At 44.3% G+C, this 25883-nt stretch overlaps 1 protein-coding gene across 10 annotated transcripts in view; it reads right to left on the reverse strand.

Annotated features, from left to right (window-relative positions):
• eefsec (eukaryotic elongation factor, selenocysteine-tRNA-specific) overlaps positions 1-25883 on the reverse strand; it is a 468842-nt gene that overhangs the window by 431740 nt on the left and 11219 nt on the right. For 2 of the 10 annotated variants that reach the window (XM_070895669.1, XM_070895671.1), the window contains one exon: positions 14105-14202. The exons of 5 other annotated variants lie outside the window; for them this stretch is intronic. In XM_070895669.1, the coding sequence (XP_070751770.1) occupies positions 14105-14144 (40 nt within the window). In that variant the 5' untranslated portion in view covers positions 14145-14202. Of the gene's footprint in view, positions 1-2818; positions 2913-14104; positions 14203-18899; positions 19067-25883 lie in introns of those variants that run through there. 3 more of the 10 variants (XM_070895670.1, XM_070895672.1, XM_070895676.1) reach the window with 3 other exon arrangements.

The raw sequence follows: 25883 nt of genomic DNA on the forward strand, positions 1-25883 counted from the left end.
CTGATTCGACCAAACTGAATCTCAAAACCAGATTGCGGAAAATACAAGCGCGTGGTTTTGTCCGCAATTCACTTACGTTTAAAATTCCCCGATCTTTAGAATCGTAGAAATTTACACCACAGAAAGAGGTCATTTCGGCCCACCGTGTCCGCACCAGCCAACAAAGAGCCATCTAGCCTAATCCCACTTTCCAGCTCTTGGTCCGTAGCCCTGTAGGTTACGGCACTTCAAGTGCACATCCAGGTACTTTTTAAATGTGGTGAGAGTTTCTGCCTCTACCACCCTTTCAGGCAGTGAGTTCCACACCCCCACCACCCTCCGGGTGAAGAAATATCCCCTCAAAACCTCCTGCCCAATTACTTTAAATATATGCCCCCGGGTTGTTGGCCCCTCTGCTGGTTCAGCCGATTCTACCCAGATTGCACGGATATTACCCACGGAAACAAGCAGAAACTCGACCCCATAATCTTTATTTGCATTTCAATTTAAGCCAGGAGGAATAACCATTCAAAAATTTCACTAAATGACAACTTAGCAGGTGATCCTGCATTGCAATTTAGCTAAAATCTTACGGTACATTTCCCCCCAATCCCGCTGGTAACACCCATCCTGTTGTCAACAGGTTTAGCAGACAACCAGCTCGCAACGGTCAGTGCTCATGTCAAACACATGGCAGCAACACCACATCCAAATTCCCTCATTCACATTTTCCCTTTCTAGCAGCCCATCCCAGGGCCTGCCAATCTCCACCTCCTTCCCCAGGTCCCTCCATGGCTGTGGTTTTGTATGTTCATGTCAAACTCCCTGTTTCCCTTCACTGTTGATATTTTTAGTTGGTTTTACCCACCCAATTGCTGTTTGTAGCACGTTTCTCGCACAGAATTGCCAGTCTCCTGCTTCAGCTCATCCGCTGCTGAAACCCTCATCCATGCCTTTGTTACCTCCAGACTTGAATATTCCAAAGCACTCCTGGCCGGCCTCAACTTTCTACCCTACGTAAACGAGAGGTGATCTAAAACTCAGCTGCCAGTGTCCTAGCTCGCACCAAGTCCCACTCGCCCATCACCCCTGGGCTCGCTGACCTACCTTGGTTTCTGGTTAAGCAATGTCTCAATTTCAAAAGTCTCATCCTTATTTTCAAAACCCTCAATGGCCTCGCCCCTCCCTACCTCTAATCTCCTCCAGCCCCACAAACCCCCAAGAGATATCTGCGCTCCTCTAATTCTGTCCTCCTGAGCATCCCTGATTTTAATCGCTCAACCATTGGTGGCCGTGCCTTCTGCTGCCTCGGCCCCAAGCTCTGGAACTCCCTGCCTAAACCTCTCCAACTCTCTTTCCTCCTTCAAGACATTCCTGAAAACCTACCTCTGACCAAGCTTTTGCTCACCTACACTAATTCCTACTTATGCGGCTCGGTGTCAAATTTTTAATCGCATAATACTCCTGTGAAGCACCTTGGAACGTTAAAGGTGCTATATAAATACAAGTTGTTGTTGCATAGCTCTGCAGTTGCCTACGTATTGCAAATAATTCAGTGCACCACACACACACACACACACACACACACACACACACGTATGTACATCACTTGGGTAGCAATCAGGAGCATGAACCATGGCTGCATGTTCCCCTTCATTAGCCCTGGGAGGCATATCTGTGACATTCAACTTTTAAAAAATGGTGTCAGCCCACAAAGCACCGGATTCATTGAATTCACAAGTTGCTATGACGGAAACTGAACTCATGACTTCTGGATTACACGTCCAGTTCTACAACCGTGAAAGCTGCCAAATTATCGTAAAAGGCCAACCGGTTGACTGACGTTCTTCAAATAGGCAAACCTGCCGTTCTTACCCGGTCTGATTACACATGGTTCTAGTCCACACTCGGTGAATGACTCTGAATGCCACTCAGTTGTGCAAACAGTCACTACTCATCGAGGCCCACCACCGGGGCAACTAGAAATGGGCAATAAATGTGGCTTTGCTGGCATCGTTCTCCTCCCAAGAAGGTTAGAATAAAAAATCTAAGTCGATCTCTTAATCCCGGAAAAACCCAGGAAAGCATTCAAAGTATGATATTTTCAAAACATTATTGCTCGACTTACATTTCTTTTTTAAAAAAGGAGAAAGGTAAATATCACTTTGGTAAGGGTATCAAGCAAAACGGAACCAAGGCGGGTAGATGGAGTTAAGATACAGATCAGCCATAATCCGATTGAATGGTGGAACATTCAATGTTCCGAATACACTATCCAAACACCATAAACTCAAGAGTTAACAACGTATTTTTCAAAGCTTCAGAAAACACAACTGTTACTTTATTTGCACAGAGTGCCGAGAATGCCTTTTGTAAATTTCAGGTGATATTCCATATAGAGCATTTTGCAAATCTTGAGTTTGCAATGTAGAAAGATCTTAAAGCCAACAAAAATAACTTAGAATTTCTAACTCCACATCATTCTGCCTTTGGATGTGCACTTGATGTACCGTAACCTACAAGAGCTGGAAAGTGAGATTAGGCTGGATTGCTTTTTGTCGGCCGGCCCGGACACGATGGGCCGCATGACCTCCTTCTGTGCCGTAAATTTATATGATTCTATTCTGTGTCTCATCAATGGGACATGAATTCAATAGCTATTTAAAGAGGAAGGAAGAAAAAGAGAAAGAGAGAAAAAGACATTTTGATCACGCTCGCCAAAACATTTCAAAGCACTTCGTACAATTAATTATTTCCGGAGTGGAGTGACTGTTATGTAAGTAAATAGAGCAGCTATTTTGAGTCAGCAACATGCTGCAAACAGCAATAAGAAGTTCACCTATTGTTTGGTAGTGTCAGTTATTGGCCACAAGATCACCCTGCGCCTCTTCACATAGTGCTGCGGGATCTTTGATGTTGACTCGACACCTCTCCTGCAGGATAAGATATTAAAGTAGTCCATCGATCTTTCAGGATATTTTCTGCTCCAACAACAATACGCTCCTAAAGTCTTAACACCACAGATTCTATTTTGTGTAATAATTGCCAAAATGTTGTGATTTAATTGTCAAGGCACTCATGGGTTCCTCTTCCCCCTCTCCAATGGGGTCTTATCAAGAGTGACCCAAAGCCTCTTTTATAAAGTTGTTTCATTCCTCACCCTTTGAAGGGTTTGGGTGGTTTATATATAGAACAACAGCTACCCAGGACTGAGCTACAGGAGGCAGCTGTAAAGATAATCTCTGTTAGTCATGAAGAAAACCTTCTCATTGGGAGTACCTTCACCACACGGACAGCAGCGGTTCAAAAAGGCAGCTAACCACCACCTTCTCGAAGGCAAATAGGGATGGGCAATAAATGCTGGCCTTGCCAGCGACGCCCACATCCCGTGAATGATTCGAAAAAAAATACAGTTGCTGTTAGAGGTGAAGGTGAAGGGAGAAGGGGTTTAAGGAGCAAATTGGTCGTTAAATAAATGGATTATCCTTCCTCCCAGGATGACCTTGGAATGGAGGGTGGTTGTAGCTGAGGAGGGAAAACACAACCATGCTCGACATGGTCCAACCAGATTTGGTGATGGATGGCCAAATCAGTTATGTACGTTCCAAAATATTTATCAGTGCTATATGCAATACATATATTTTACAAAGAGGTTCGAGAGTTTGGTTGCGGAAGACTTGTTTTCCAACCAAGGATGCATGTATGAGACACCAAAATGCAAATTAATATGTGTAATTTTAAAAAGTGCCATTAGATACTTGAAAAGTTAGAATTTTACAGCACAGGAGGAGGCCATTCAGCCCATCGCACTGGGCCAGTGCCTTGAAAGAACTATCCAATTAGTCCCACTCCCCCGCTCTTTCCCCATGGCCCTGCAATGTTTTTTTTCTTTTCAAATATATATCAAATTACCTTTTGAAAATTACTATTGAGTCTGCTTCCACCATCCTTTCAGACAGTGCATTCCAGATCATAACCACTCGCTGCGTTAAAAGAATTCTCAGTTCCCCTCTGGTGCTTTTGCCAATTACCTTAAATCTGTGTCCTCTGGTTATTGACCGCTCTGCCCATGAAAACAGTTTCTCCTTATTTACTCTATCAAATCCAATCAGAATTTTGAACACCTCTATTAAATCTCCTCTTAACCTTCTATGCTCCAAGGAGAACAAACCGAGCTTCTATAGTCTCTCAGCAAAACTGAAGTCCAAGTCACTCATCCTTGGTATCACTGGTAAATCTTTTCCTCACCCTCTCCAAGACCAAGGCACCTTCCTAAAATGTGGTGCCCAGAATTGGACACAATACACCATCGGAGGCTGAACCAATAATTTATAAAAGGTATAGCATAACCACTTTGCGTTTGTACTCTATGCCTCTATTTATAAAGCCAAGGATCCTGTAGCCTTTTTAAAAAAAATAAAAACAGCCTTATCAACGTCTTTCTCCTCTCCTCTCATATACTGCTCCATTATGCTTCGGCAACACAACTGCCTTCTTGGGTAGCCTTGACCAGGATGATCTGGAGGATGGCCCAGTCAGAGAGGGTCGTGCACTCCCTCCAGACAAACCAGGAAAAGTTGTCAGTTGTCTGGATTGCACTCTTCAGACTATGATGCTGAAAGGTCTGGCTACTGTTGATGGATGCTTCCTATCTTCACAATGGTCTTCATGTAGTCCCTCTCTGGAGACGACAGCTCTGCCTCCTCATTATGGTACACTTCACTTTCTATGGTAATGCAGTTGTGCAAATACTAGCGGTCTGGACTTTCCGTGGTGTACTAATTGTTAATGAACTCAGTAGAAAGACATAAGAACACAAGAAATAAGAGTAGGAATCCTTTTGGCCCTTCGAGCTCTGTCATGCAATAAGATCATGGCTGATCTTTTACCTCAATGCTACCTTCCCGCAGTATTTCCATAATCCCTTGATTCTCTTAGTATCCAAAAATTTATCGATCTATGTTTTGAATATACCCACGACTGAGCATTCACAACCCCTTGAGGTAGAGAATTCCAAAGATTCACAACCCTTTGAGTGAAAAAGTTTCTCCTCATCTCAGTCCTAAATAGCCGACCCCTTATTCAGAATTGGTGACCCCTAGTTTTAGACTCCGCAGCCTGGGGAAAGATCCTCCCAGCATCTACCCTGTCAAGTCCCTTGAGAATTTTATGTTTCAATGCAATGGCCTCTCATGACAACAAATAATAGCACCCATAATTTCTCAAAATAATTCTACTGCACTGAACAACACTCAAGAAGTTGCTGAAGCGCCACTAATGACATAGGAGGTTAAAAACACTGGTTAGTACTGAGTCATGTAGATCTGGAAGGAGTGCACTCCAATCCCCATTCCAAACCCTGGTCTAAACCGAGTTAACAAATCTTAGCAGGGAGCTGGTAGGAGCATTAAAATAGGTTGCAACATCCCTGGACAAAAGAGGAGCGTGTCAAGCGTTTTCGGCGAGTCATGATGAAAAGTAGATGATTTTTGGAGAGAATAGGATCGGGCTCAACTGTGATACCACTGCACCTCAACACCAAATAGGCCACTGCAACTCATTCCTACACTCGACCACATACAACAACAACAACAACTTGTGTTTACATAGCAGCTTTAACTTAGTAAAACATCCCAAGGTCCTTCACATAAGGAGACATTAGGGCAGGTGACCAAAAGCTTTGTCCAAGAGGTAGGTTTTAAGGAGCATCTTGAAGAAGGAAAGAAAAGTAGAGCGGTTTAGGCAAGGAGTTCCAGAGCTTAGGGCCCAGGCAACACAAGGCATGGCCACCGATGGTTGAGGGATGCTCAAGAGGGCAGAATTTGAGGAACGCAGACATCTCAGGGAGGGGTTGTGAGGCTGAAGGAGATTACAGAGATAAGATGGGGCAAGGCCATGGAGGGATTTGTAAATAAGGATCTGCTCAGTGGCTGGCTACAGGGAGCCAATTTTGAAATTGAGGCGTTGCTTAACCGGGAGCCAATGTAGGTTAGCAGACAAGATACTGGAGGGGTGCTTCTACAAACAACCACTTGGCTAAGTTACTGGAGTGGTGCTAACACCTCTAGCAACTGTACCCTAGCAAAGAGCCAGTACCTTCAGGAGAGCAGGAGAGGAGAGGGAAAAAGATTGGGTGATTCGTGCAAAATGTTGCTAACAACGTATTTGAAGTGCAGCAGGGCGCATGTAATTTTTACTTTCAACTTCTTTCCCTTGTCTCCCTCGACTGGTCTCCGTTTCCAATTTATCTCCTCGCTCTTTGCGCCATGTTAGATTCCTGTCCATCTTCACAGGTTCGCCATTTCTATCCTTGTCCCCAGCTCTCCATTTCTGCTTCTTGTGGTTTTTCAGCCACTGATGGGTAAAAATACTATCCTGCTGGTCTTGCAGTGCTTCATTCTGAAGGGCTGTCTGTGAAGATTCACCCACAAGACCAGGGACACACCATCAGCCTGCCGTCTCTTCCAAAGACCTTTCTTGAACTGTTCACTTCAGTCCAGTTTTCATCTGTGGCGCTCATTACCATGGAGCAGAAAATACATGAAAAAGGCAAGGGAGAAAAAGCAGGCATAGAAACTCAAGAGGTGCGAGGGGGGGAGGGGAGGGGGGGGGAGGGGGGGAGGGGGGGGAGGGGGCGGCACGGGGAGGGGGGAGGGGGGAGGGGATTCTTCTATCCAGCAAAAGGGATCCCAAAAGAAAGAGCAGACAAATGAAGACTGCTGCAATAACAAATATAAAAATGCACATTCAGGGAAATTGTAAGACATAAAAAGGGAAACATTAAATAAATAGGAAACAACCAGAGGGGAAAAAAATCCAACAGGAAACAAGAGGAAGTGTGTCGGAAGATCCTACAGCCTGCTTTCATTAGAATCAGTCGTTCTTTCACAGGTTTAATTACAGTAGACTCCCTTCATACTGTAAGGCTGTCTGATATTCTCCAATAATACATGGTGATTTAAAGTAAACTCCACTGCAGCATTTATTCCTGTTCTTCAACATTAATGGGCAAAAGGTTGCTCATACTTTTACAAACTTTTACAGCAAGGATATATTTAAAAGCGCTGCCCAACCGAGCTCCCTGTAGTCAGCCAGTGAGCAGATGCCAGGACATTCCCCACAGAGAGGGAATGAGAATCAGACAGAGTGACATCCTAGGCTGTTCTCACGCATCTCGCAGCGGCTGGTTTCAGAGTAAAGTTGATGAAGCTTTGGAAGCCGGCCGCCCTCCTACCCACGGATGACGCACAGGAGAAGGCAAACTACGAGACTCCATCTTTAAAGTATTTGGCCTCAAGGAAAACAGCAGCCAGCTCCTGATGGCTTCGTGGATAAGTCCTTGGTGTGGCACGGAGCCATGCAGATCTGGAATGTCCTGGAGTCAATTCACAGCCTGTGCTGAGTTAGCCGATTTCGGCAGGGCTGGCAGACCTTGCAATTAGCCTCAGCACTCCTGAGCTCGGAAGAGGGGGAAGGTCAGCAAGCATTCCTTCTCCTATCCAGTAATGATTCCTGCAGTGTATGTGAGCACATGTGGCCGTGTGCAAGTGTTCAAAATCCCTCCATGGCCTCGCCCCTCCTCATCTCTCTAACCTCCTCCAGCCCCACAACCCCCCCGCCGAGATCTCTGCATTCCTCCAACCCTGGCCTTTTGTCCATCTGCCGCTTCCTTTATCCCACCATTGGCAGCCGTACTTTTAGCCGACTAGGCCCTAAATTCTGGAATTACCTCCCCACACCTCTCTGCATCTCCCTCCTCCTTAAAACCTACCTCTTTGATCAAACTTTTGCTTACCTGTCCTAATGTCTTTTTGTTTGGCTTGGTGTCAAGTTTTTGTACGATGACATTTCTGCGAAGTGCCTCGGGATGGTTTACTACATTAAGAGGCGCTACATAAAGGCAAGTTGTTGTCAAGACATTGAGAATATTGGGTGAAGTTACAATCAGGTACAACTCCCCGTCCCGCCCACCCCCCCTTGCCTCCATCCAACCTCCCACCCCCAGAGATGTCTGCGCTCCCCTAATTCTGCCGTCGAGCATCCCTGATTTTAATCGCTCAACCATTGGTGGCTGTGCCTTCTGTTGCCTGGGCCCTAAGCTCTGGAACTCCCTGCCTAAATCTCTCCGCCTCTCTTTCCTCCATCAAGACACTTCTTAAAGCCTACATCTTTAACCAGGCTTTTGGTCATCTGCCCTAATTTCTCCTTATGCGGCTCGGAGTCAAATTCTGTATCTCCTAATACTCCTGTGAAGCGCCTTAGGACGTTGCATTATGTTAAAGGTGCTATATAAATTGTTGTTGTTGTTGAAAAGCCTGCCAACACTCAACGACTAGATTCAGATGTGAAGCACAGCTAGGTGCGCAAGGTACCAGAGGGGCACAGGCACCAGGCAGGAGTTAGTGCGGAGAGTAGAATTTTAAAAAAAATTCCAGCCAGCGCACACAAGTCTTTAATTAATGATTAATACGTGCCGTTCCCTAACTAATCGAAGCCATTTAAACTTTTTAATTTAGAAGACAGAGCTTCCATTTATAATTTTTTTTTGGAAGAGTAGGGGGTTGTCCCAAAGACAATAGTCCAAAGGGAGTCTCCTCTTTATTCATTAACACGAGCACGATAGGGACCATCACTGTTTCATCACAAATTATTTGCCCCAGCACTGCAGACTCGGCTATCCTCGAACAACTACTGCCATCTGGTGTACAAGAGAAAATCAGCAGAGCTTGTTCAAAGAATCCAGCTCAATGACCTCATGCTGCACTAACTGGCACCCCGCCCCGCCCCATAACCATTAACTCCCCCTCCGAGGTTCTGACTTTCAATACAGATTTGAGCAATACCGGAGGTAGTACATTTGTACTTAAACCGAACTCTGCGGAATGCTTTGCGGAAATGTCATTAGATCTGTTCTATTCAGAAGGTAAGGACATCAATTTTAAGAACTGGAAAATTCCATTAAAGATCTCGCATTTAGAAAGTCCTCCACATTGTCAGAGCGTCCCAAAGTGCTTCGGAGCTACTGAAGTACATCTGAAGTGGAGTCATTTTTGTAATGTAGTCAAACGCAGCAGCCGATTTGCATTCAGCAAGATTCCACAAATAGCAATGATCAGATCATTAATTTTGGTAATTTTGGTTAAGAAAGGAATGTTGGCCTGAACACCAAGTGAACTCCCTGATCGTCTTCAAAATAGGACCATAGGATCTTTTATGGCCACGTGAACAGACAAGGCCTTGGTTTAATGTCTCATCTGAAAGACACATTAGACGCAAACAAGTCACTTCTTCTCCGGAAAACAACCCCACCTAACTGCCTTCTTTGCCAAAAATGCATCCAGACATCCCTTGAAACCATCTTGTATTGTTCAGTTCAATGGACTTCCCCTGAAACTTATTCCACAGTTTGGTTTAACATTGGCAATTGCCATCTCATTGAAGAAATAAAAAAGGCTGGAATTTGTGGTGGGTAATAACGGCAAACTACCAGCGTTCACTGATATTACCACTTTGCAATATACTGCAACTTCAGGATGTAGCGCTTGCGCATCCTGACACAAGATCCTGAAGTGGCAGCCAGTCATTCACTGCTTCGACACTGGCTGCGCTGTGCCCCCTCGCCGTCCCACCCCACCTCCATAGCCGGCAATCAGTAAAATCAGGAAAACTGACATAACTTGGGCTTTTCTGCATTAATATCACTGTTAATAACCCATTAAATGTTAAGCCTTGTTGGATTAAGTGTAACTGGGGTTTTAACAGTGTATTGACTGCCAAACATTATGGCCTTGAAAAACAAATTTTAATTTTGTATCAAATTTTTCCACGATGATAAAAAAAATACCATTTTTAAGAAATTTTTTTTTTTACATTTATTTTTAAAGTTTGTTCAACAACTTGTATTTATATAGTGTCTTTAACATCCCAAAGCACTCCACAGGTGTATTATGAGATTTTAAAAATTGACACCAAGCTGCATCAGTAGCAATTAGCACAGGTAGGTTTTAAGGAGTGTCTTGAAGGAGGAAAGAGAGGTAGAGAAGCGGAAAGGTTTAGGCAGGGAGTTCCAGAGCTTGGGGCCGAGGCAACAGAAGGCACGGCCATCAATGGTTGAGCGATTTTAATCAGGGATACTCAAGAGGAGCGCAGACATCTCGGGGGGTGGGGGGGGTTGTGGTGTTGGAGGAGATTACAGAGATAGGGAGGGGCGAGGGCATAGAGTGATTTGAAAATAAGGATGAGAATTTTGAAATCGAGGCATTGCTTAACCGGAAGCCAATGTATGTCAGCGAGCACAGGGGTGATGGATGAGCGGGACTTGGTGCGAGTTAGGACACAGGCAACCGAGTCTTGGATCACCTCTAGTTTACGTAGGGTAGAAAGTGCGAAGCCAGCCAGGAGTGCGTTGGAATAGTCAAGTCTAGAGGTAACAAAGGCATGGATAAAGGCTTCAGCAGCGGATGAGAGGCAAGGGCAGAGACGGGCAATGTTACAGAGATGGAAATAGGCGGTCTTAGTTATGCTGCGGGTAGGTGGTCGAAAGCTCATTTCAGGGTCAAATATAATACCAAAGTGGCGAACAGTCCGGTTCAGCCTCAGACAGAAGTTGGGAAGAGGGATGCAGTCAGTGGCTAGGGAATGGAGTTTGTGGCAGGGTCGAAAACAATGGCTTCAGTCTTCCCAATATTCAATTGGAGATCATTTCTGCTCATCCAGAAATGGTGTTGGATAAGCAGTATGATAATTTAGAGACCAAGGAGAGGTCGAGAGAAGTGGTACTGAGGTAGAGCTGGGCGTTATCGGCTTACATCTGGAAACGGACGCTGTGTTTTTGGATGATGTTGGCAAGGAGCAACATGTCGATGAGAAATAGGAGGGGACCAAGGATATAGCCACGAGAGGTCATGATGTGGGGCGGGAAGAGAAGCCGTTGAAGGTGATTCTCTGGATATGATTAGACAGGTAAGAATGGAAGCAGTCAAGTTCAGTCCCACTCAGCTGGACGACGGTGGAGAGGCGTTGAAGAAGGATATAGTGGTCAACTGTGTCAAAGGCGACAGACAAGTCAAGAAGGACGACGAGGGATAGTTTGCCTTTGTCACAGTAACAAAGGATGTCATTTGTGACTTTGGTGAAAGCCGCTTCAGGTATGCCACAATTTCCCTCACAATGAGTTTGAAATTTCGATCTTTGAAAAAATCATATTTTTGACTGATGAGTTCCCCAGACCTCTCCTGGAGTCTCCACTAACAGAATGCTGCATGAAGTCACCCTTCCTGTCCTCTTGGTAAGGCTTGAGGGAACTGTAAAGCAGGGGAAATTATATCCTTATTACAGAGAGCAAAAGTTTTTATAATAGTACGAAGAACCAGTTTTAGTGAGAATTGCATAAAATTAACAGCATTTACTTTATTTTGGTTAAGTTCGTGCTAAGCCAGTTAGAGATACCAGCTGTGGAAAATGAAACAAAACATTATTCCACTTTGGGCATTCATTGATAGGTTCAAGTACTTCCCTTGGGACGGGCCCAATGACTGGAAATGGTCAATTCCCCCAAGGACGTTGAGAATGGGTGGATGATTCATTAAGTTTGCTTCGCCATACGTCGTGGGCTACAATGATGTCCTAGAACTTACTTGATTGCTTCTGGGAGTTGGAGAGAATTTTTTCAAAATTAACCACAGTTTTCTTCGTGGTTTCTTTTTTTGTCTCCGCCAAGAGCTAGTATTAGCAGCTGGGAAAGTGAAGTCCACTGCTCTGCTGCAACCTCAAAACAGCAGTCCTTATTTGGGCTTAAAATTAACAGTGATCCACTAGACCTAGACCAGAGACTGTGGGAATGTGGCCAGGCCCATCATCCACTGATGCCATTCTTAAAAGCAACAAATGATCACCATATAGCAGTTTTCAAAAACTTTGGGGACCCCCAGCAATTAGTGGAACTCCCAGGACTGCCCTGTCAGCATTACTATTCTTTGAAAAAGTACAACATCACCACCGACACCTGGGAATCTCTGGGCCAAGACCGCTCAAAGTGGAGGAGAAGCACCCTGGAAGGCGCCAAACACCTCGAGTCTCTTCGCCGGGAGCAAGCGGAAGACAAGCGCAAACAGAAGGAGTATACGACAAAACAAGCACCACACCCACCCGTTCCTTCAACCACCGTCTGCCCCACCTGTGACAGAGACTGTAGGACCCGCATTGGTCTCATCAGTCACCTGAAAGCTCATTAATGTGGAAGCAAGTTATCCTCAACCCCGAGGGACTGCCTGAGAGACCACACTCATGAGTGGTGTCCCTATCTTACCTTCCGGAATATAGTTTGGAAATTATTGTTAAATATAGAATACAGAAGTGATGAGGCACTGGGCTTCTGCTGCACTATACATCCAGCACTAGACAGACAGATAGCAATGTAACACTAAATTGGGAGGCATAGCAAGTTGTGCAGATGGGAGCAGGAAGTTGCAATGGGACACAGTCAGATTAATGGGGGAAAACTGTGGGAGTTCAATGTGGGGATCCACTTTGGATCCAAGAAAGACAAATCGGAGCATTTTGTTGATGGTGAGAAATTAGGACTTGTGGAGGAGCAGAGAGATTTGGATGTCCAGGTATACAGATCACTAAAGGCTAGTGGACAGGTACAGAAAGTAATCAAAAAGACGAATAGAAAAAGAACAGAAAATGTTGGAAATCTCAACAGGTCAGGCAGCATCTGTGGAGAGAAACAGAGTGAACGTTTCGGGTCTGTGACCCTTCATCAGAACTGTAAAAGTTCGAGATGTAACAAATTCTTAAGGAAGCATAGGGGCAGTGAAAGGGGGAGGGGAGGAAAGAACAAAAGGGAAGATCTGAGAGTGGGTGGAAGGTGGGAGAGATTTAAGAGACAAAAGGGATGATGGGCAAAAAAGAGATGGTAGTGGCACAAGTTAGGAAACAAAAGATGTCTAGATGGGGTGTGAATGACGGAATTATCACCAGCTGCAATGGGAAAACAAAACAGGGGTGGCAGGGGGGGGTTGTAAAAAAAATGGAGGAAAGGGGAAAAATGATGAGGTGCTGTTCCTCGAGCTTGCGTTGAGCTTCATTGGAATAGTGTAGGATGCTGAGGACGGAGAGGTCAGAGTGGGATTGGAGCAGAGAATTAAAGTGACAGGCGACCGGAAGCTCGAGGTCACGCTTCCGGACTGAACGGAGGCTTTCTGAAAAGCGGTCACCCAATCTGCATTTGGTCTCCCCAATGTAGAGGAGACCACATCTGATGAATTTGCTAAGTTAAATTTGTAAACCTATGATGTACAGATATTTTTAATTTTAAAGTGAATGAGAAATCTAAAATAAAAACAGAAAATACTGGAGATTCACAGTAGGTCTGAAGACGAATGAAATGTTGGCCTTTATCTCAAGATAAATGGGGAGGATGTTGTGCTTCAGTTGTACAATTGTATAGAGCCTTGGTCAGACTCCATCTGGAGTAACTGCGTTCAGTTCTGGGTACCGCACCTCAGGAAGGATATATTAGCCTTGGAAGGGGAACAGCGCAGATTCACCAGAATGATACCACGGCTTATAATGTTAAATTATGAGGACAGGTTGCATAAATTTGGCTTATATTCCCTTGAGTATAAAAGGTTGAGGGGGTGATCTAATGGAGATGTTCAAAATTACAAAACGATTCGATAGGGTAGATTCAGAGAAACTATTTCCTCTGGTGGAGGAATCCAGAACAAGGCACACTAGCTCAAAATTAGAGCTTGGCCTTTCTAGAAGGCTGTGAATGCTGGCGGCCAATTGAAATTTAAGACTGAGATCGACAGATTTTTGTTGGGCAAGGGTATAAAGTGATTATGGAGCACAGGCAGCTAAATGGAGTTGAGGTACAGATCGGCAGAGATCTGACTGAATGGCAGAACAGGCTCGAGGGACTGAAAAAGCCTACTCCTGTTCCTAATCTGATGAATTTGCAGAGCTAAATTTCTCAACCTGTGATGTACAGATAATTTTTTTTTTTAAACTGAATTAGAAATCTAAAGTAAAAACAGAAAATACTGGAGATCCACAGCAGGTCTGAAGACAGGAAGGTTATGTTAACATTTGAGTTGAGACTCTTGAAAACATTTACCTCTGTTCCCTTTTCCTGCTGTATACTTCCAACATTCCATATGTTCACTGTATTATGCTGCCAAGTGCCTACTTTTCACAAACTTCTTGCTGAACTATCTGCCAATAAAAGTACAACAATTTTAAAGGGCATGCAACAACAGAGAGACCTGGAGGTGCACAAATCTTTGAAGGTAGCAGGACAGGTTAACAAAGCAGTTAATAAACCATATGGGATCTTAGCATTATAAATAAAGGCATAGTGTACAAAAGCCAGGACATTACATTAAACCTATATAAAACACTAGTTCAGCCCCAGCTGGAGTAGTGTGTCCAATTCTGGGCATCACATTTTAGGAAGGACGTGAAGGCTTTGGAGAGGGTACAGATTTGCTAGAATGCTTCCGGGGATGAGGGATGAGTTATGTGGATAGACTGGAGAAGCTGAGGTTGTTCTGCTTCGAGTCAGGAAGGCCAAGAGATTGATAGAGTTGTTTAAAATCATGAAGGGTTTAGATGGAGTAAATAAAGAGAAACATAGAAAATAGGTGTAGGAGTACGCCATTCGGCCCTTCAAGCCTGCACCACCATTCAATAAGATCATGGCTGATCATTCACCTCAGTATCCCTTTCCTGCTTTCTCTCCATACCCCTTGATCTCTTTAGCCATAAGGGTCATATCTAACTCCCCTTTGAATATATCCAATGAACTGGCATCAACAACTCTCTGCGGTAGGGAATTCCACAGGTTAACAACACTCTGAGTGAAGAAGTTTCTCCTCATCTCGGTCCTAAATGGCTTACCCCTTATCCTCAGACTGTGTCCCCTTGTTCTGGACTTCCCCAACATCAGGAACATTCTTTCTGCATCGAAACTGTCCATTTCCGTCAGAATTTTATATGTTTCTATGAGATCCCCTCTCATCCTTCTAAACTCCAGTCGATCCAGTCTCTCCTCATATGTCAGTCCTGCCATCCCGGGAATCAGTCTGGTGAACCTTCACTGCACTCCTTCAATAGCAAGAACGTCCTTCCTCAGATTAGGAGACCAAAACTGAACACAATATTCCAAGTGAGGCCTCACTAAGGCCCTGTACAACTGCAGTAAGACCTCCCTGCTCATATACTCAAATCCCTTAGCTATCAAGGCCAACATACCATTTGCCTTCTTCACCGCCTGCTGAACCTGCATGCCAACTTTCAATGACTGATATACCATGACACCCAGGTCTCGCTGCACCTCCCCTTTCCCTAATCTGCCGCAATTCAGATAATGTTCTGCCTTCGTGTTTTTGCCACCAAAGTGGATAACCTCCATAAAGTGGAGGTCCTGCTGCAACTGTATAGGGTATTGGTGAGGCCGCACCTGGAGTACTGCGTGCAGTTTTGGTCACCTTACTTAAGGAAGGATATACTGGCTTTGGAGGGGGTACAGAGACGATTCACTAGGCTGATTCCGGAGATGAGGGGGTTACCTTTTGATGATAGATTGAGTAGACTGGGTCGTTACTCGTTGGAGTTCAGAAGGATGAGGGGTGATCTTATAGAAACATTTAAAATAATGAAAGGGATAGACAAGATAGAGGCAGAGAGGTTGTTTCCACTGGTAGGGGAGACTAGAACTAGGGGGCACAGCCTCAAAATACAGGGGAGCCAATTTAAAACCGAGTTGAGAAGGAATTTCTTCTCCCAGAGGGTTGTGAATTTGTGGAATTCTCTGCCCAAGGAAGCAGTTGAGTCTAGCTCATTGAATGTTTTCAAGTCACAGATAGATAGATTTTTAACCAATAAGGGAATTAAGGGTTACGGGGAGCGGGCGGGTAAGTGGAGCTGAGTCCACGGCCAGATCAGCCATGATCTTGTTAAATGGCGGAGCAGGCTCGAGGGGCTAGATGGCCTACTCCTGTTCCTAATCCTTATGTTCTTATGTTCTTTATCCACATTATACTGCATCTGCCACACGTTTGCCCACTCACCTAACCTGTCCAAGTCACCCTGCAGCCTTTTAGCGTCCCCCTCACAGCTCATACTGCCCACCCAGCTTCGTGTCATCTGCAAACGTGGAGATATTACACTCAATTCCCTCATCTAAATCATTCATGTATATTGTAAATAGCTGGGGTCCCAGCACTGAGCCCTGCGGTACCCCACTAGCCACTGCCTGCCATTCTGAAAAGGACCCGTTTATCCCGACTCTCTGCTTCCTGTCTGACAACCAGTTCTCTATCCACGTCAGTACATTACCCCCAATACCCATGGTGCTTTAATTTTACACACCAATCTCTTGTGTGGGACCTTATCAAAAGCCTTTTGAAAGTTCAAATATACCACATCCACTGGTTCTCCCTTGTCCACTCTACTAGTTACATCCTCAAAAAATTCTAGAAGATTTGTCAAGCAGGATTTCCCTTTCTTGATCCCATCACTGCTTTCCAAATGTGCCGCTATTTCATCTTTAATAATTGATTCCAACATTTTCCCCATTAAAGATGTCAGGCTAACCGGTCTATAATTACCCGTTTTCTCTCTCCCTCCTTTCTTAAAAAGTGGTGTTACATTAGCTACCCTCCAGTCCATAGGAACCGATCCAGAGTCAATAGACTGTTGGAAAATGATCACCAATGCATCCACTATTTCTAGGGCTAATTCCTTAAGTACTCTGGGATGCAGACTATCAGGCCCCGGGGATTTATCGGCTTCAATCCCATCAATTTCCTTAACACCATTTCCCGCCTAATAAGGATTTCCTTCAGTTCCTCCTTCTCATTAGACCCTCGGTCCCCTAGTATTTCCAGGTGGTTATTTGTGTCTTCCTTCGTGAAGACAGAACCAAAGTACTTGTTTAACTGTTTCCAATGGCTGAAGGATCAGTAACCAGAGGGCACAGATATAAAAGTAATTGGCAAAAGAACCGGAGGCAACATGAGGAATAAATTTTTTACGCAACGAGTGTTTAGGATTTGGAACGCACTGCCTGATAGGGTGGTGGATACAGATTCAATAGTAGCCTTCAAAAGGGAATTGGATAAATACTTGAAGGAGAAAAAATTGCAGGGATATGGGGAAAGAGGAGTGGGACTGACTTGATTGCTCTTCGAAAGAGCCAGCGCAGCCTCGATGGGCCGAATGGCCTCCTTCTGTGCTGTACTATTCTATGATTCTTTCACTCTGTGGTCCAGAAATTTGTCACGGGCAATATCGGATTGGCCGCCCATTATACACAGCATCTGATATTCAGTTCCATTGCAGTCAGTGGAACGTAATATCAGACGCTGTGCATAACTGGCAGCCGATCCCATACTGCCTGGTTTGTGCCAAGACGAATTTCTAGCCCCAAGTGTTTTGGAATATCGGACAAAATTTATTTTTAAATTAGTGACTTCTGCTTCCAGCTGCTGTTGTGTGATTCGGCAGCCTTCATTTCTAGTTCTGCCTTAATGCACCAGTCTGACATCTCTGTTTTCAATACCAACTTGGCCTCTCCAAAAGAGTGTGCCATTTTTCTAGTGCTACGTTACGAGCATTTCCATCCTGTGGCTCTCAAGCGAGTGTAAAACTAGGCTGCCGAACCCATTTCAGTTAGGGCCCTTACAACAGTCTGCGCCTTTAAGGCAGGGATAACCAAACTTTTAATCCTTGTGGGTTGTGTCGGCAAATACCACGAAGACTTGGGGGCCACCAAGTTTAAATGCATGTTCCCATTAATTTATCACGTGGCTGATACGAATGATCTTGATGTTTTCTATGATTCTTTCACTCTTGATAAGAGTAGGAATAGAGTGGATGTTAGGCCGTTCTTTCCCCCCAGCGAGCAGTGAGGCTCTGGAAAAGATTGCTGTTGTGGTGGATGCTGACTCTCTCCACATCTTCAAGAGGGTGCTGGACCAGTTCTTGACTGGGGCAGGGATTGCATCAGAGAGAAGGCAAATGTCTTTATAAACAACACTTAGTCCATGTGATCTCCTGGACTAGTTTTGATTGCCTGAGAGGGTCAGAGAGAAATTTTCCAGAATATACTTTCCCTTATTGGCCCTGGGTTTTTTGCCTCTCCCAGGAGATCACATGGCTGTGGAGAGGTTGGCGGGAGGGTGGGGAGGGAGGGAGGAAGGAAGTGTTTAGTCACGATGCTCCGGCAATCATGAGTGTGAGGCAGGCTTGACGGATCAGCTGGTCAATTTCATACATTCGTATTTCAGATTTATCCACCAATGACGCAACAGCCCTGTCCAAACTTCCAGAACCACAAAACGAAAAACAGGCCAAACCAGCAAAGAAGAAGCAAGCACAAATGAGATGTAGGGGTGGATTGCCAGGGCCCGGGGCCAGGCATGGCTCTAGGGCCACAGGTTGGATACCCCTCCTTCAGTTCATTAGTTATGGACTGGATTAGAGCCCAGCTCCAAGAAGTGAATGGTCATTGCATTAACCCAAAGCACCATCCAGTTCCCTTAAAATTAGCAAGAAGCATAAATCTCCCATAAAGGGCCCGGTTCTTCCTTGTGCACCACAGTAACATTCTACAATAAAATATTAAAGAAACAACTTGCATTTATATCGTGGCTTTAACATAGTAAAACATGCAATTATACAGTTTAATGCAGAGGAGAGAATTTTATAATTCTATTCAACTATAAACAAATTCACATTTTGGATATTAGGTAAAGGGTAATCAATGAGTATCTGCTGAGGATGACAATACAAAAATCATTTTTGCACAACAGAGGTACAAATATCAAGTCACAAGCTGCTAGTTTGAAAGCAGTCTCAATTATATACAATTGTAATGAAAGAGATTTTACAATTCAACCTGGCCTCACCTTTGAGTTAACTAATCACTCCTATATTGTGGATTGTAACGCACTTTAAGGTTCTCTGCCCACCATCAATTCGCCTTCCTCCTCTCCCGAAGCTGTTGTGACACTGTTCCGTGGTTGCTGACTGTCCTCCACTACCTTGCCCAAGTGACCATTCTTCATTTGTGAACCTAGAATATGACTGCTGTCAGGCTATTAGATCACAGAAGGCATCACACTCGAGCCCCATGCTGTTCTTACCCAACATGCACACATGGGTAGATGGTAATCAGAAGCAGAGACAGTGGTTATTGGCTCTCATCCTAGCCGAAGGATGTTGATGCCAGATCGTACGCCTCCCACCAAATGCTGCCCCTGTTGTGGTTAGCGAATTCAGAAAAGATCAGGAATCAAAGCTGGAACTTTATTGGCCTGTACGGCTTAGTACCAATGCCATAGAAAGCACTGATCAGCCAAGCCTGGATTAGAATGTTCGACTGTCCATTAAACTCTTTCCTCTCTGCAGCACTATCAGGTGAAGCTTCTTGCATTAAAGCCATCTGGCACTAAATACGACAATACTAAAACCATCAAGACATAACGATAAATGGAAAGCTGAGTGAACTGCTCAGTTAGCAACCGAGTATACCGACTAAGATGGCCCAGAGTTCAATCCTCAGGCTGGCCCGCGTTAGATCATCTGGATCCAGGATGGTGGTAGGGGCACTACAATTGGCCTTAGTCCTGGGGTGGGGATGGCTGGGGGAACAGAAATAAAGCTAGCTAGAGTTCCTGCTGCTTATTACTATCCAGCACCTTCTACTGGAAAGTGAGAGTGTTGGGCAAGGTAAGGGTTGGGCTTGGCTGTGATGCATCCCACAGTTGAATACTCACCAACACTCATCCAGTCTCACATTTGAAGCATTGCCACTTAGACAAGGCTAAATATGGCACACCACTTACCTCTTAACTATCTCACCTGGTCAAGGCACTGGAGAATGGATGCTGTCCGTGCACTCATACTAAGTGAGCCTCCAGAAGAGGAGAGAAAATAAGGGGGTGGGGGAGAGAGAGAGAAGTTTATGTTTTACTAATCCTGTGGGTGCTCACGACAAGTCAGATAATGCACTGTTTTACAATGGCAGGGAGCATTATATCATGTGATGAGCAATGCATATACTGCAGCTAAGGTGTTCAAATTGTCCTATCTCTAAGGCCTCATTGCTTTAAGCAAACACAGTCTGATGTCAAGCAGAGTTTATTTGCTGTTTGGTATAGGAAGTTTGCCGATTGGAAGATACTTGCATGCTTTCTGGCAGAAACTCAGGAAAAAAAAAAAACAGGAAATTACTGTCTTTCTCTTTTTTGGCATTTTGATGTGGGACTAACATTCTGAAAACATTTACATGCCGATAGATGGACATTCCAAACATCTGAATTTCAAAAAACAGAATTTGGGGACATGATGCCAGAATTCTTCTTTCTCCTACTGTCACAATTTAATAATAATCCACTCAGCTGCATTATCAAGGTATCGTTGATGGCATTTATCATACCAAACCCTGAATAAGGGACCAAACTTTGTCTTTGTGCAAGAGTGGGCCAGAGTTCATCAAATGTTTATAGCATACAAACATGCCAATCATAGAATATACAGCACAGAAACAGGTCATTAGGCCCAACCAATCCATGCCGGCGTTTATGCTCCACTCGAGCCTCCTCCAGTCTTTCCTCATCTAAATCCATCAGCATAACCCTCTAATTCCTTCTCCCTCATATGCTTGGCTAGCCTCCCCTTAAGTGCATCGATACTATTCGCTCCAACCACTTCCTGTGGCAGTGAGTTCCACACTCTCACCACTTTCTGGATAAAGAAATTACTTCTGAATTCCCTAGTGGATTTCTTGGTGACAATCTTATATTGATGACCTCTAGTTATGCTCCCCCACAAGTGGAAACATTCTTTGTATCCACTCTATCAAAACCATTCATAAGTTTAAAGACCTTTATTAGGTCACCCCTCAGCCTTCTTTTTTCAAGAGACAAGAGATCCAGCCTGATCATCTTTGCCCGATATGTATACCTTCACATTTCTGGTATCGTTCTTGTAAATCTTCTCTGTTCCCACTCCAATGCCTTTACATCCTTTTTATGGCAACCAGAACTGTACACAGTACTCGAAGTGTGATCTAATCAAGGTTCGACACAGATTTAGCATAAACTTCCCGACTTTTCAATTATATACCTCTCGAAATAAACCCTAGTGCTTGGTTTGTTTTTTTATGGCCTTGTTAACCTGTGTTGCAACTTTTAATGATTTATATACTTGTACTCAGATCCCTTTGTTCTTCTACCCCACTTAGATTCACACCCTCAAAGTAATAAGTGACCTCCCTGTTCTTCCTACCAAAACACAACACCTCATTTGTCAATTATATGCCCATTCTGCAAGCTTCTTAATGTCTTTCTGTAATTTGTTGCAGTCCTCCTCAGTACTGACTATCTCCCCCAATTTGGTATCATCCACAAATTTAGAAATTAAGTTTTTGATTCCAAAGTCTAAATCGTTAATATAAATTGTGAACAGTGTTCCCAGCACTGAGCCTTGTGTAACACCATACCCACCTTCTGCCACTGTGAATAGCTACCTTTTACCCCTACTCTCTGCTTTCTGTCTTGAAGCCAGCTAGCTATGCATTCTGCTACTTTTCCCCTGACTCCACATTCTCTGACCTTGTTCATCAATCTATTATGGGGTAGCTTATCGAAAGTCTTTTGAATATCTAGATAAATTACATCTCCTGCATTACCATTATCTACTCTCTCTGTTACCTCTTCAAAAAATTCAATGAGGTCGGTCAAGCAAGACTTTCCCTTTTGAAATCCATGCTGACTGCTCATTATTATATCTTTGGTTTCCAGATGTCCTTCTATTTTCTCCTTTAGGAGGGATTCCATTATTTTCCTACCACTGATGTTATGCTGACTGGTCTATAATTCCCTGAACATGTTCTATCCCCCTTCTTAAATATAGGTATTACGTTAGCTATCCACCAGTCCTCTGGCACTACACCTTTTTCTAATGAATTATTACATATGTATAGTAATGCCTCTGCTATCTCTACCCGAGATTCTACTAAAATGCGTGGATGCAATCCATCCGGACCAGGGGTTTTATCCTCTTTGAGTTTGATTAGTTTATTTAATATATCCCCTCTTTTATTTTAAATGCACTAATCTCATCATCCAATGTCATAGCTACCTGCTCTATCTCCCTGGTAAATACTGAAGCAAAGTTATTATTTAATATTTCTGCCATCTCTCTATCGTTACTTGTGGTGTTATCCTATCCATCCCTTGATGGCCCTATTCCCATCCCAACCTTCCTTTTTTTTTTTAAATTGATGTGCCTGTAAAATATTTTACTGTTTTGTTTATGTTCCTTGATAATGTAATTTCTTAGTTCGTCTTTGCCTTCCTAATTGTTGTTTTTTTTTTACTTCTCTCCTAATCTTTTTGTATTCTCCCTTATCATGCACTCCCCTGCTGTCTATGTACTTAATGTATGCCTCTTTCTTTACCATCAATTGTTCCCTTATGGCTTTATTCATCCATGGAGTCTCATTAGTGTTTAGTTTGTCCTTTCATTTTAGTGAAAAATATTATTCCTGCACTCTGATGAACATAGTTTTAAATGTTTCCCATTGCTGTTCTACATTATTTTTTCCAATGTTGTTGCCCATTTTATTTTCCCCAAGTTCTATTCTCAGCCCCTCAAAGTCAGCTTTTATCCAATCTATTACCCTGGTTTTCATCATACTTATTGTCCTTCGCAATTGTCATCTTAAAGCGTATTATATTATGGTCACTATTGCTCAGATGTTCCCCTACTTTAGCTTCTCATATTTGCTCTGGTTCATTCCCCATTACATATTGGGTTAGAAAGGAGTCCTTTACACGTTGTAGGAACTTCATTCCCTTCCTCTTCTGTTCAATTAATATCAGGGTAGTTGAAATCCACGATTGTTATTCTATGTTTTTTACTCATTTCCCTAATTTGTCTGCATATCTCTTCCTCCACCTCCCTTCCACTATTAAGTGGTTGCTGATAGCTGAGTCACTTTTTTCGACTGCCAATATGTTACCATTCGGCCCAACTGGTCTGTGCCGGTGTTTATGCTCCACAAGAGTCTCCTCTCACCCTATCTGCATACCCTTCTATTCCTTTCTCCCTAGTGTGTTTATCTGGCGTCCCCTTAAATGCATCTTTGAGAGGTCACAGCAGGGAAACATAGCATTTTCGCCCAACTAGTCAGTGTTGGAATTTATCCTCCACTCGAGCAAATAGTATCAGTTTTATACTCAAGACAAACAAAGAATCAGTTCAGGTGCACAAAAACAGATGATATCTTGTGGGAATTGGCTGCTGCACTTCCTACATTACAACAGTGAATGGGATCTTTTACATCCACCTGAGAGAGCAGACAGGGCCTCGGTTTAACGTTCCATCTGAAATGTGGCACCTCCGACAGTGCAGCACTCCCTCAGCACTAGATTTATGTGCTCAAGTCTCTGGAGTGGGACTTAAACCCACAACCTTCTGACTCAAAGGCGAGAGTGCTGCCCGCTGAGCCACAGCTGACATTAAATCCTGGGTCCCGTGGTAAACTAATTGATGGAGATTGATTGTTGTCATTAGTCAACAACTCCATTATGGTTGTATCGTGCGACTATCAGGATGGAAGACAGCGAACTTTTTACATCCAGCAGTTCTCGTGTTCGGATGTAAAATATCAGAGAGAGCGTATGGGAAGATGTTGTTATGCAGAGTGGTGGAGCACAGAATCCTTTGCCACAGTATTTGAAGCAGAGGAAAATACAGGGCTTTGGGGAGAGTATGGGGCAGCAGGATTAGTTTTGAACTGCTAAGCCTTCTTTGATATAAATTTTTTGTATTTCGAATCATAGAATCATGCAACACAGGAGGCCATTCAGACTGTTGGGCCTGTACTGACTCTCTGAAAGAGCTGTTCAATCATCCCACACCGCAGCTTTTCCAATGTAGAGATGCCGGGGGTGGGGGAGGAAGAAAAACTTGGAATTATATAGCACCTTTCACGACGACCAGACGTCCCAAAGTGCTTTACAGCCAATAAAGTACATCCCTGAAGTGTAGCCACTGTTGTAATGTAAGAAATGTGGCAGCCAATTTGCACACAGCAAGCTGCTGCAAACAGCTATGTAATAATTCCCAGATAATCTGTTTTCTTTGGTTATGTTGATTGAGGGATAAATATTGGCCCAAGACACGGGGAATAACTCCCCTGCTCTTCTTTGAAACAGTGGCCATGGGATCTTTTACATCCACTGAGAGGAGGGCTGACAGGGTCTCGGTTTAACATCTCACCCGAAAGACAACACCTCTGACAGTGCAGCATTCCCTCAGCACTGCACTGGACTGGAGTGGAGTGTCAGCCTAGATTTTTGTGTTCAAGTCTCTGGGAGTAGGATTTTGACCCCGAGCCTTCTGACTCAGAGGCGAGAGAGACAGTGCTACCCATCAAGCCACTCAACAGCAACAAGCTTAGGAGAGGCGTGATCCCACCACCAATCACATCTTCCCTTCCCTTCCCTTCTCAGCATTACAAAGGGACCGCTCAGTCTGCGACATCCTGGTCCATTCCATAATCACCCCCAGCACCCCCTCCCCTTCCCACGGCACCTTCCCGTGCAAGCACACGAGATGCAACACCTGCCCTTTTACCTCTTCTCTCCCCACTATCCAGGTCCCCAAATATTCCTTCCAGGTGAAACAGCGATTTGCTTGTACTGCTTTCAACTTAGTATACTGTATTCGCTGCTCATGATGTGGTCTCCTCTACATTGGGGCGACCAAGCGTAGATTAGGTGACCGCTTTGCTGAACACCTCCGTTCAGTCCGTAAGTGTGACCCTGAGCTTCCAGTCACCTGTCACTTTAATTCTCCACTCCAATATCTCCATCCTCAGACTCCTCCACTGTTCCAAGTCTTCGCCATTAGAACGAGAGGGTTTGACCTTTACAGCCAATGAAGTAACTGTTTTCCACATTACAATAGTGACTACACGCCAAAAGTACTTCATTGGCTGTAAAGCGCTTTGAGACGTCTGGTGGTCGTGAAAGGCACTATATAAATTCAAGTCTTTCTTTCCGTTATGGGGAGCTGGCAAGGAAGTGGAGTTGAGGCCAAGATCAGATCGGCCATGATCTTATTGAATGGAGGGGCCAAATGGCCTACTCCTGCACCTATTTCTTATATTCTCATGTTCTTAACAGTAACTTGTTCCACTCAAAGAGCTTGGAGATGTTTGAGAGATGTAATAAATCGTAGTGAAGATGCAAGTGTTTCTTTCAAGCGGTTGTTTTTGTTGAAGATTTTCTCTCTTACCCCTCACTCCCTTTGCTTTCCCTCTGCCAGTATGTTACACATTAGCATCATAGGGTGGAGGATGCCTGCGCGCGAGTTCTTTTAACGTAGGGTGGCCGTTGCGCACCAGCTCCCACACAGGCTTAGCAGAGCAAGGTCTTGGTCCAGTGGCAACGGGGTCCAAGGCAACTGGAGACCAGGCTCTGTTGTATGGGTCTAGATGGTGGGAAATCAGAGGTGTGGAGGATGAGGGTGAGGGACTTGAGGTAATACTTCACTCTCCCGGGGATTAGTCCCCGGCTGAGGGCATACACTGCAGCTCCATTCATGATTTTTAGCTCCATCCCGCTGCATCTTTGTTTCTTGGTGGGTTGCAGGAGAGGGTTGGCGCTGCCATTACACGCACCACGTGATTCCTCTAGCTGACCTCGCCTCCGCAGTCGAATACGCCCGAAGGACAGAGAGCAGAGCAATGGCAGGAGTGAAATTTATGATCATGGAGGGAGAGACGGACTGAAACCCATTTAAAGATTCTTTTACACTGCAGGAGGTCAGATGTGTGAGTTCCCGTACTTCAGAAGACTGAGCTCCTCTGCTGAACA

This window comes from Pristiophorus japonicus, chromosome 12 (genome assembly GCF_044704955.1).
Source record: "Pristiophorus japonicus isolate sPriJap1 chromosome 12, sPriJap1.hap1, whole genome shotgun sequence".
In the NCBI taxonomy this organism is placed as follows: domain Eukaryota; kingdom Metazoa; phylum Chordata; class Chondrichthyes; family Pristiophoridae; genus Pristiophorus; species Pristiophorus japonicus.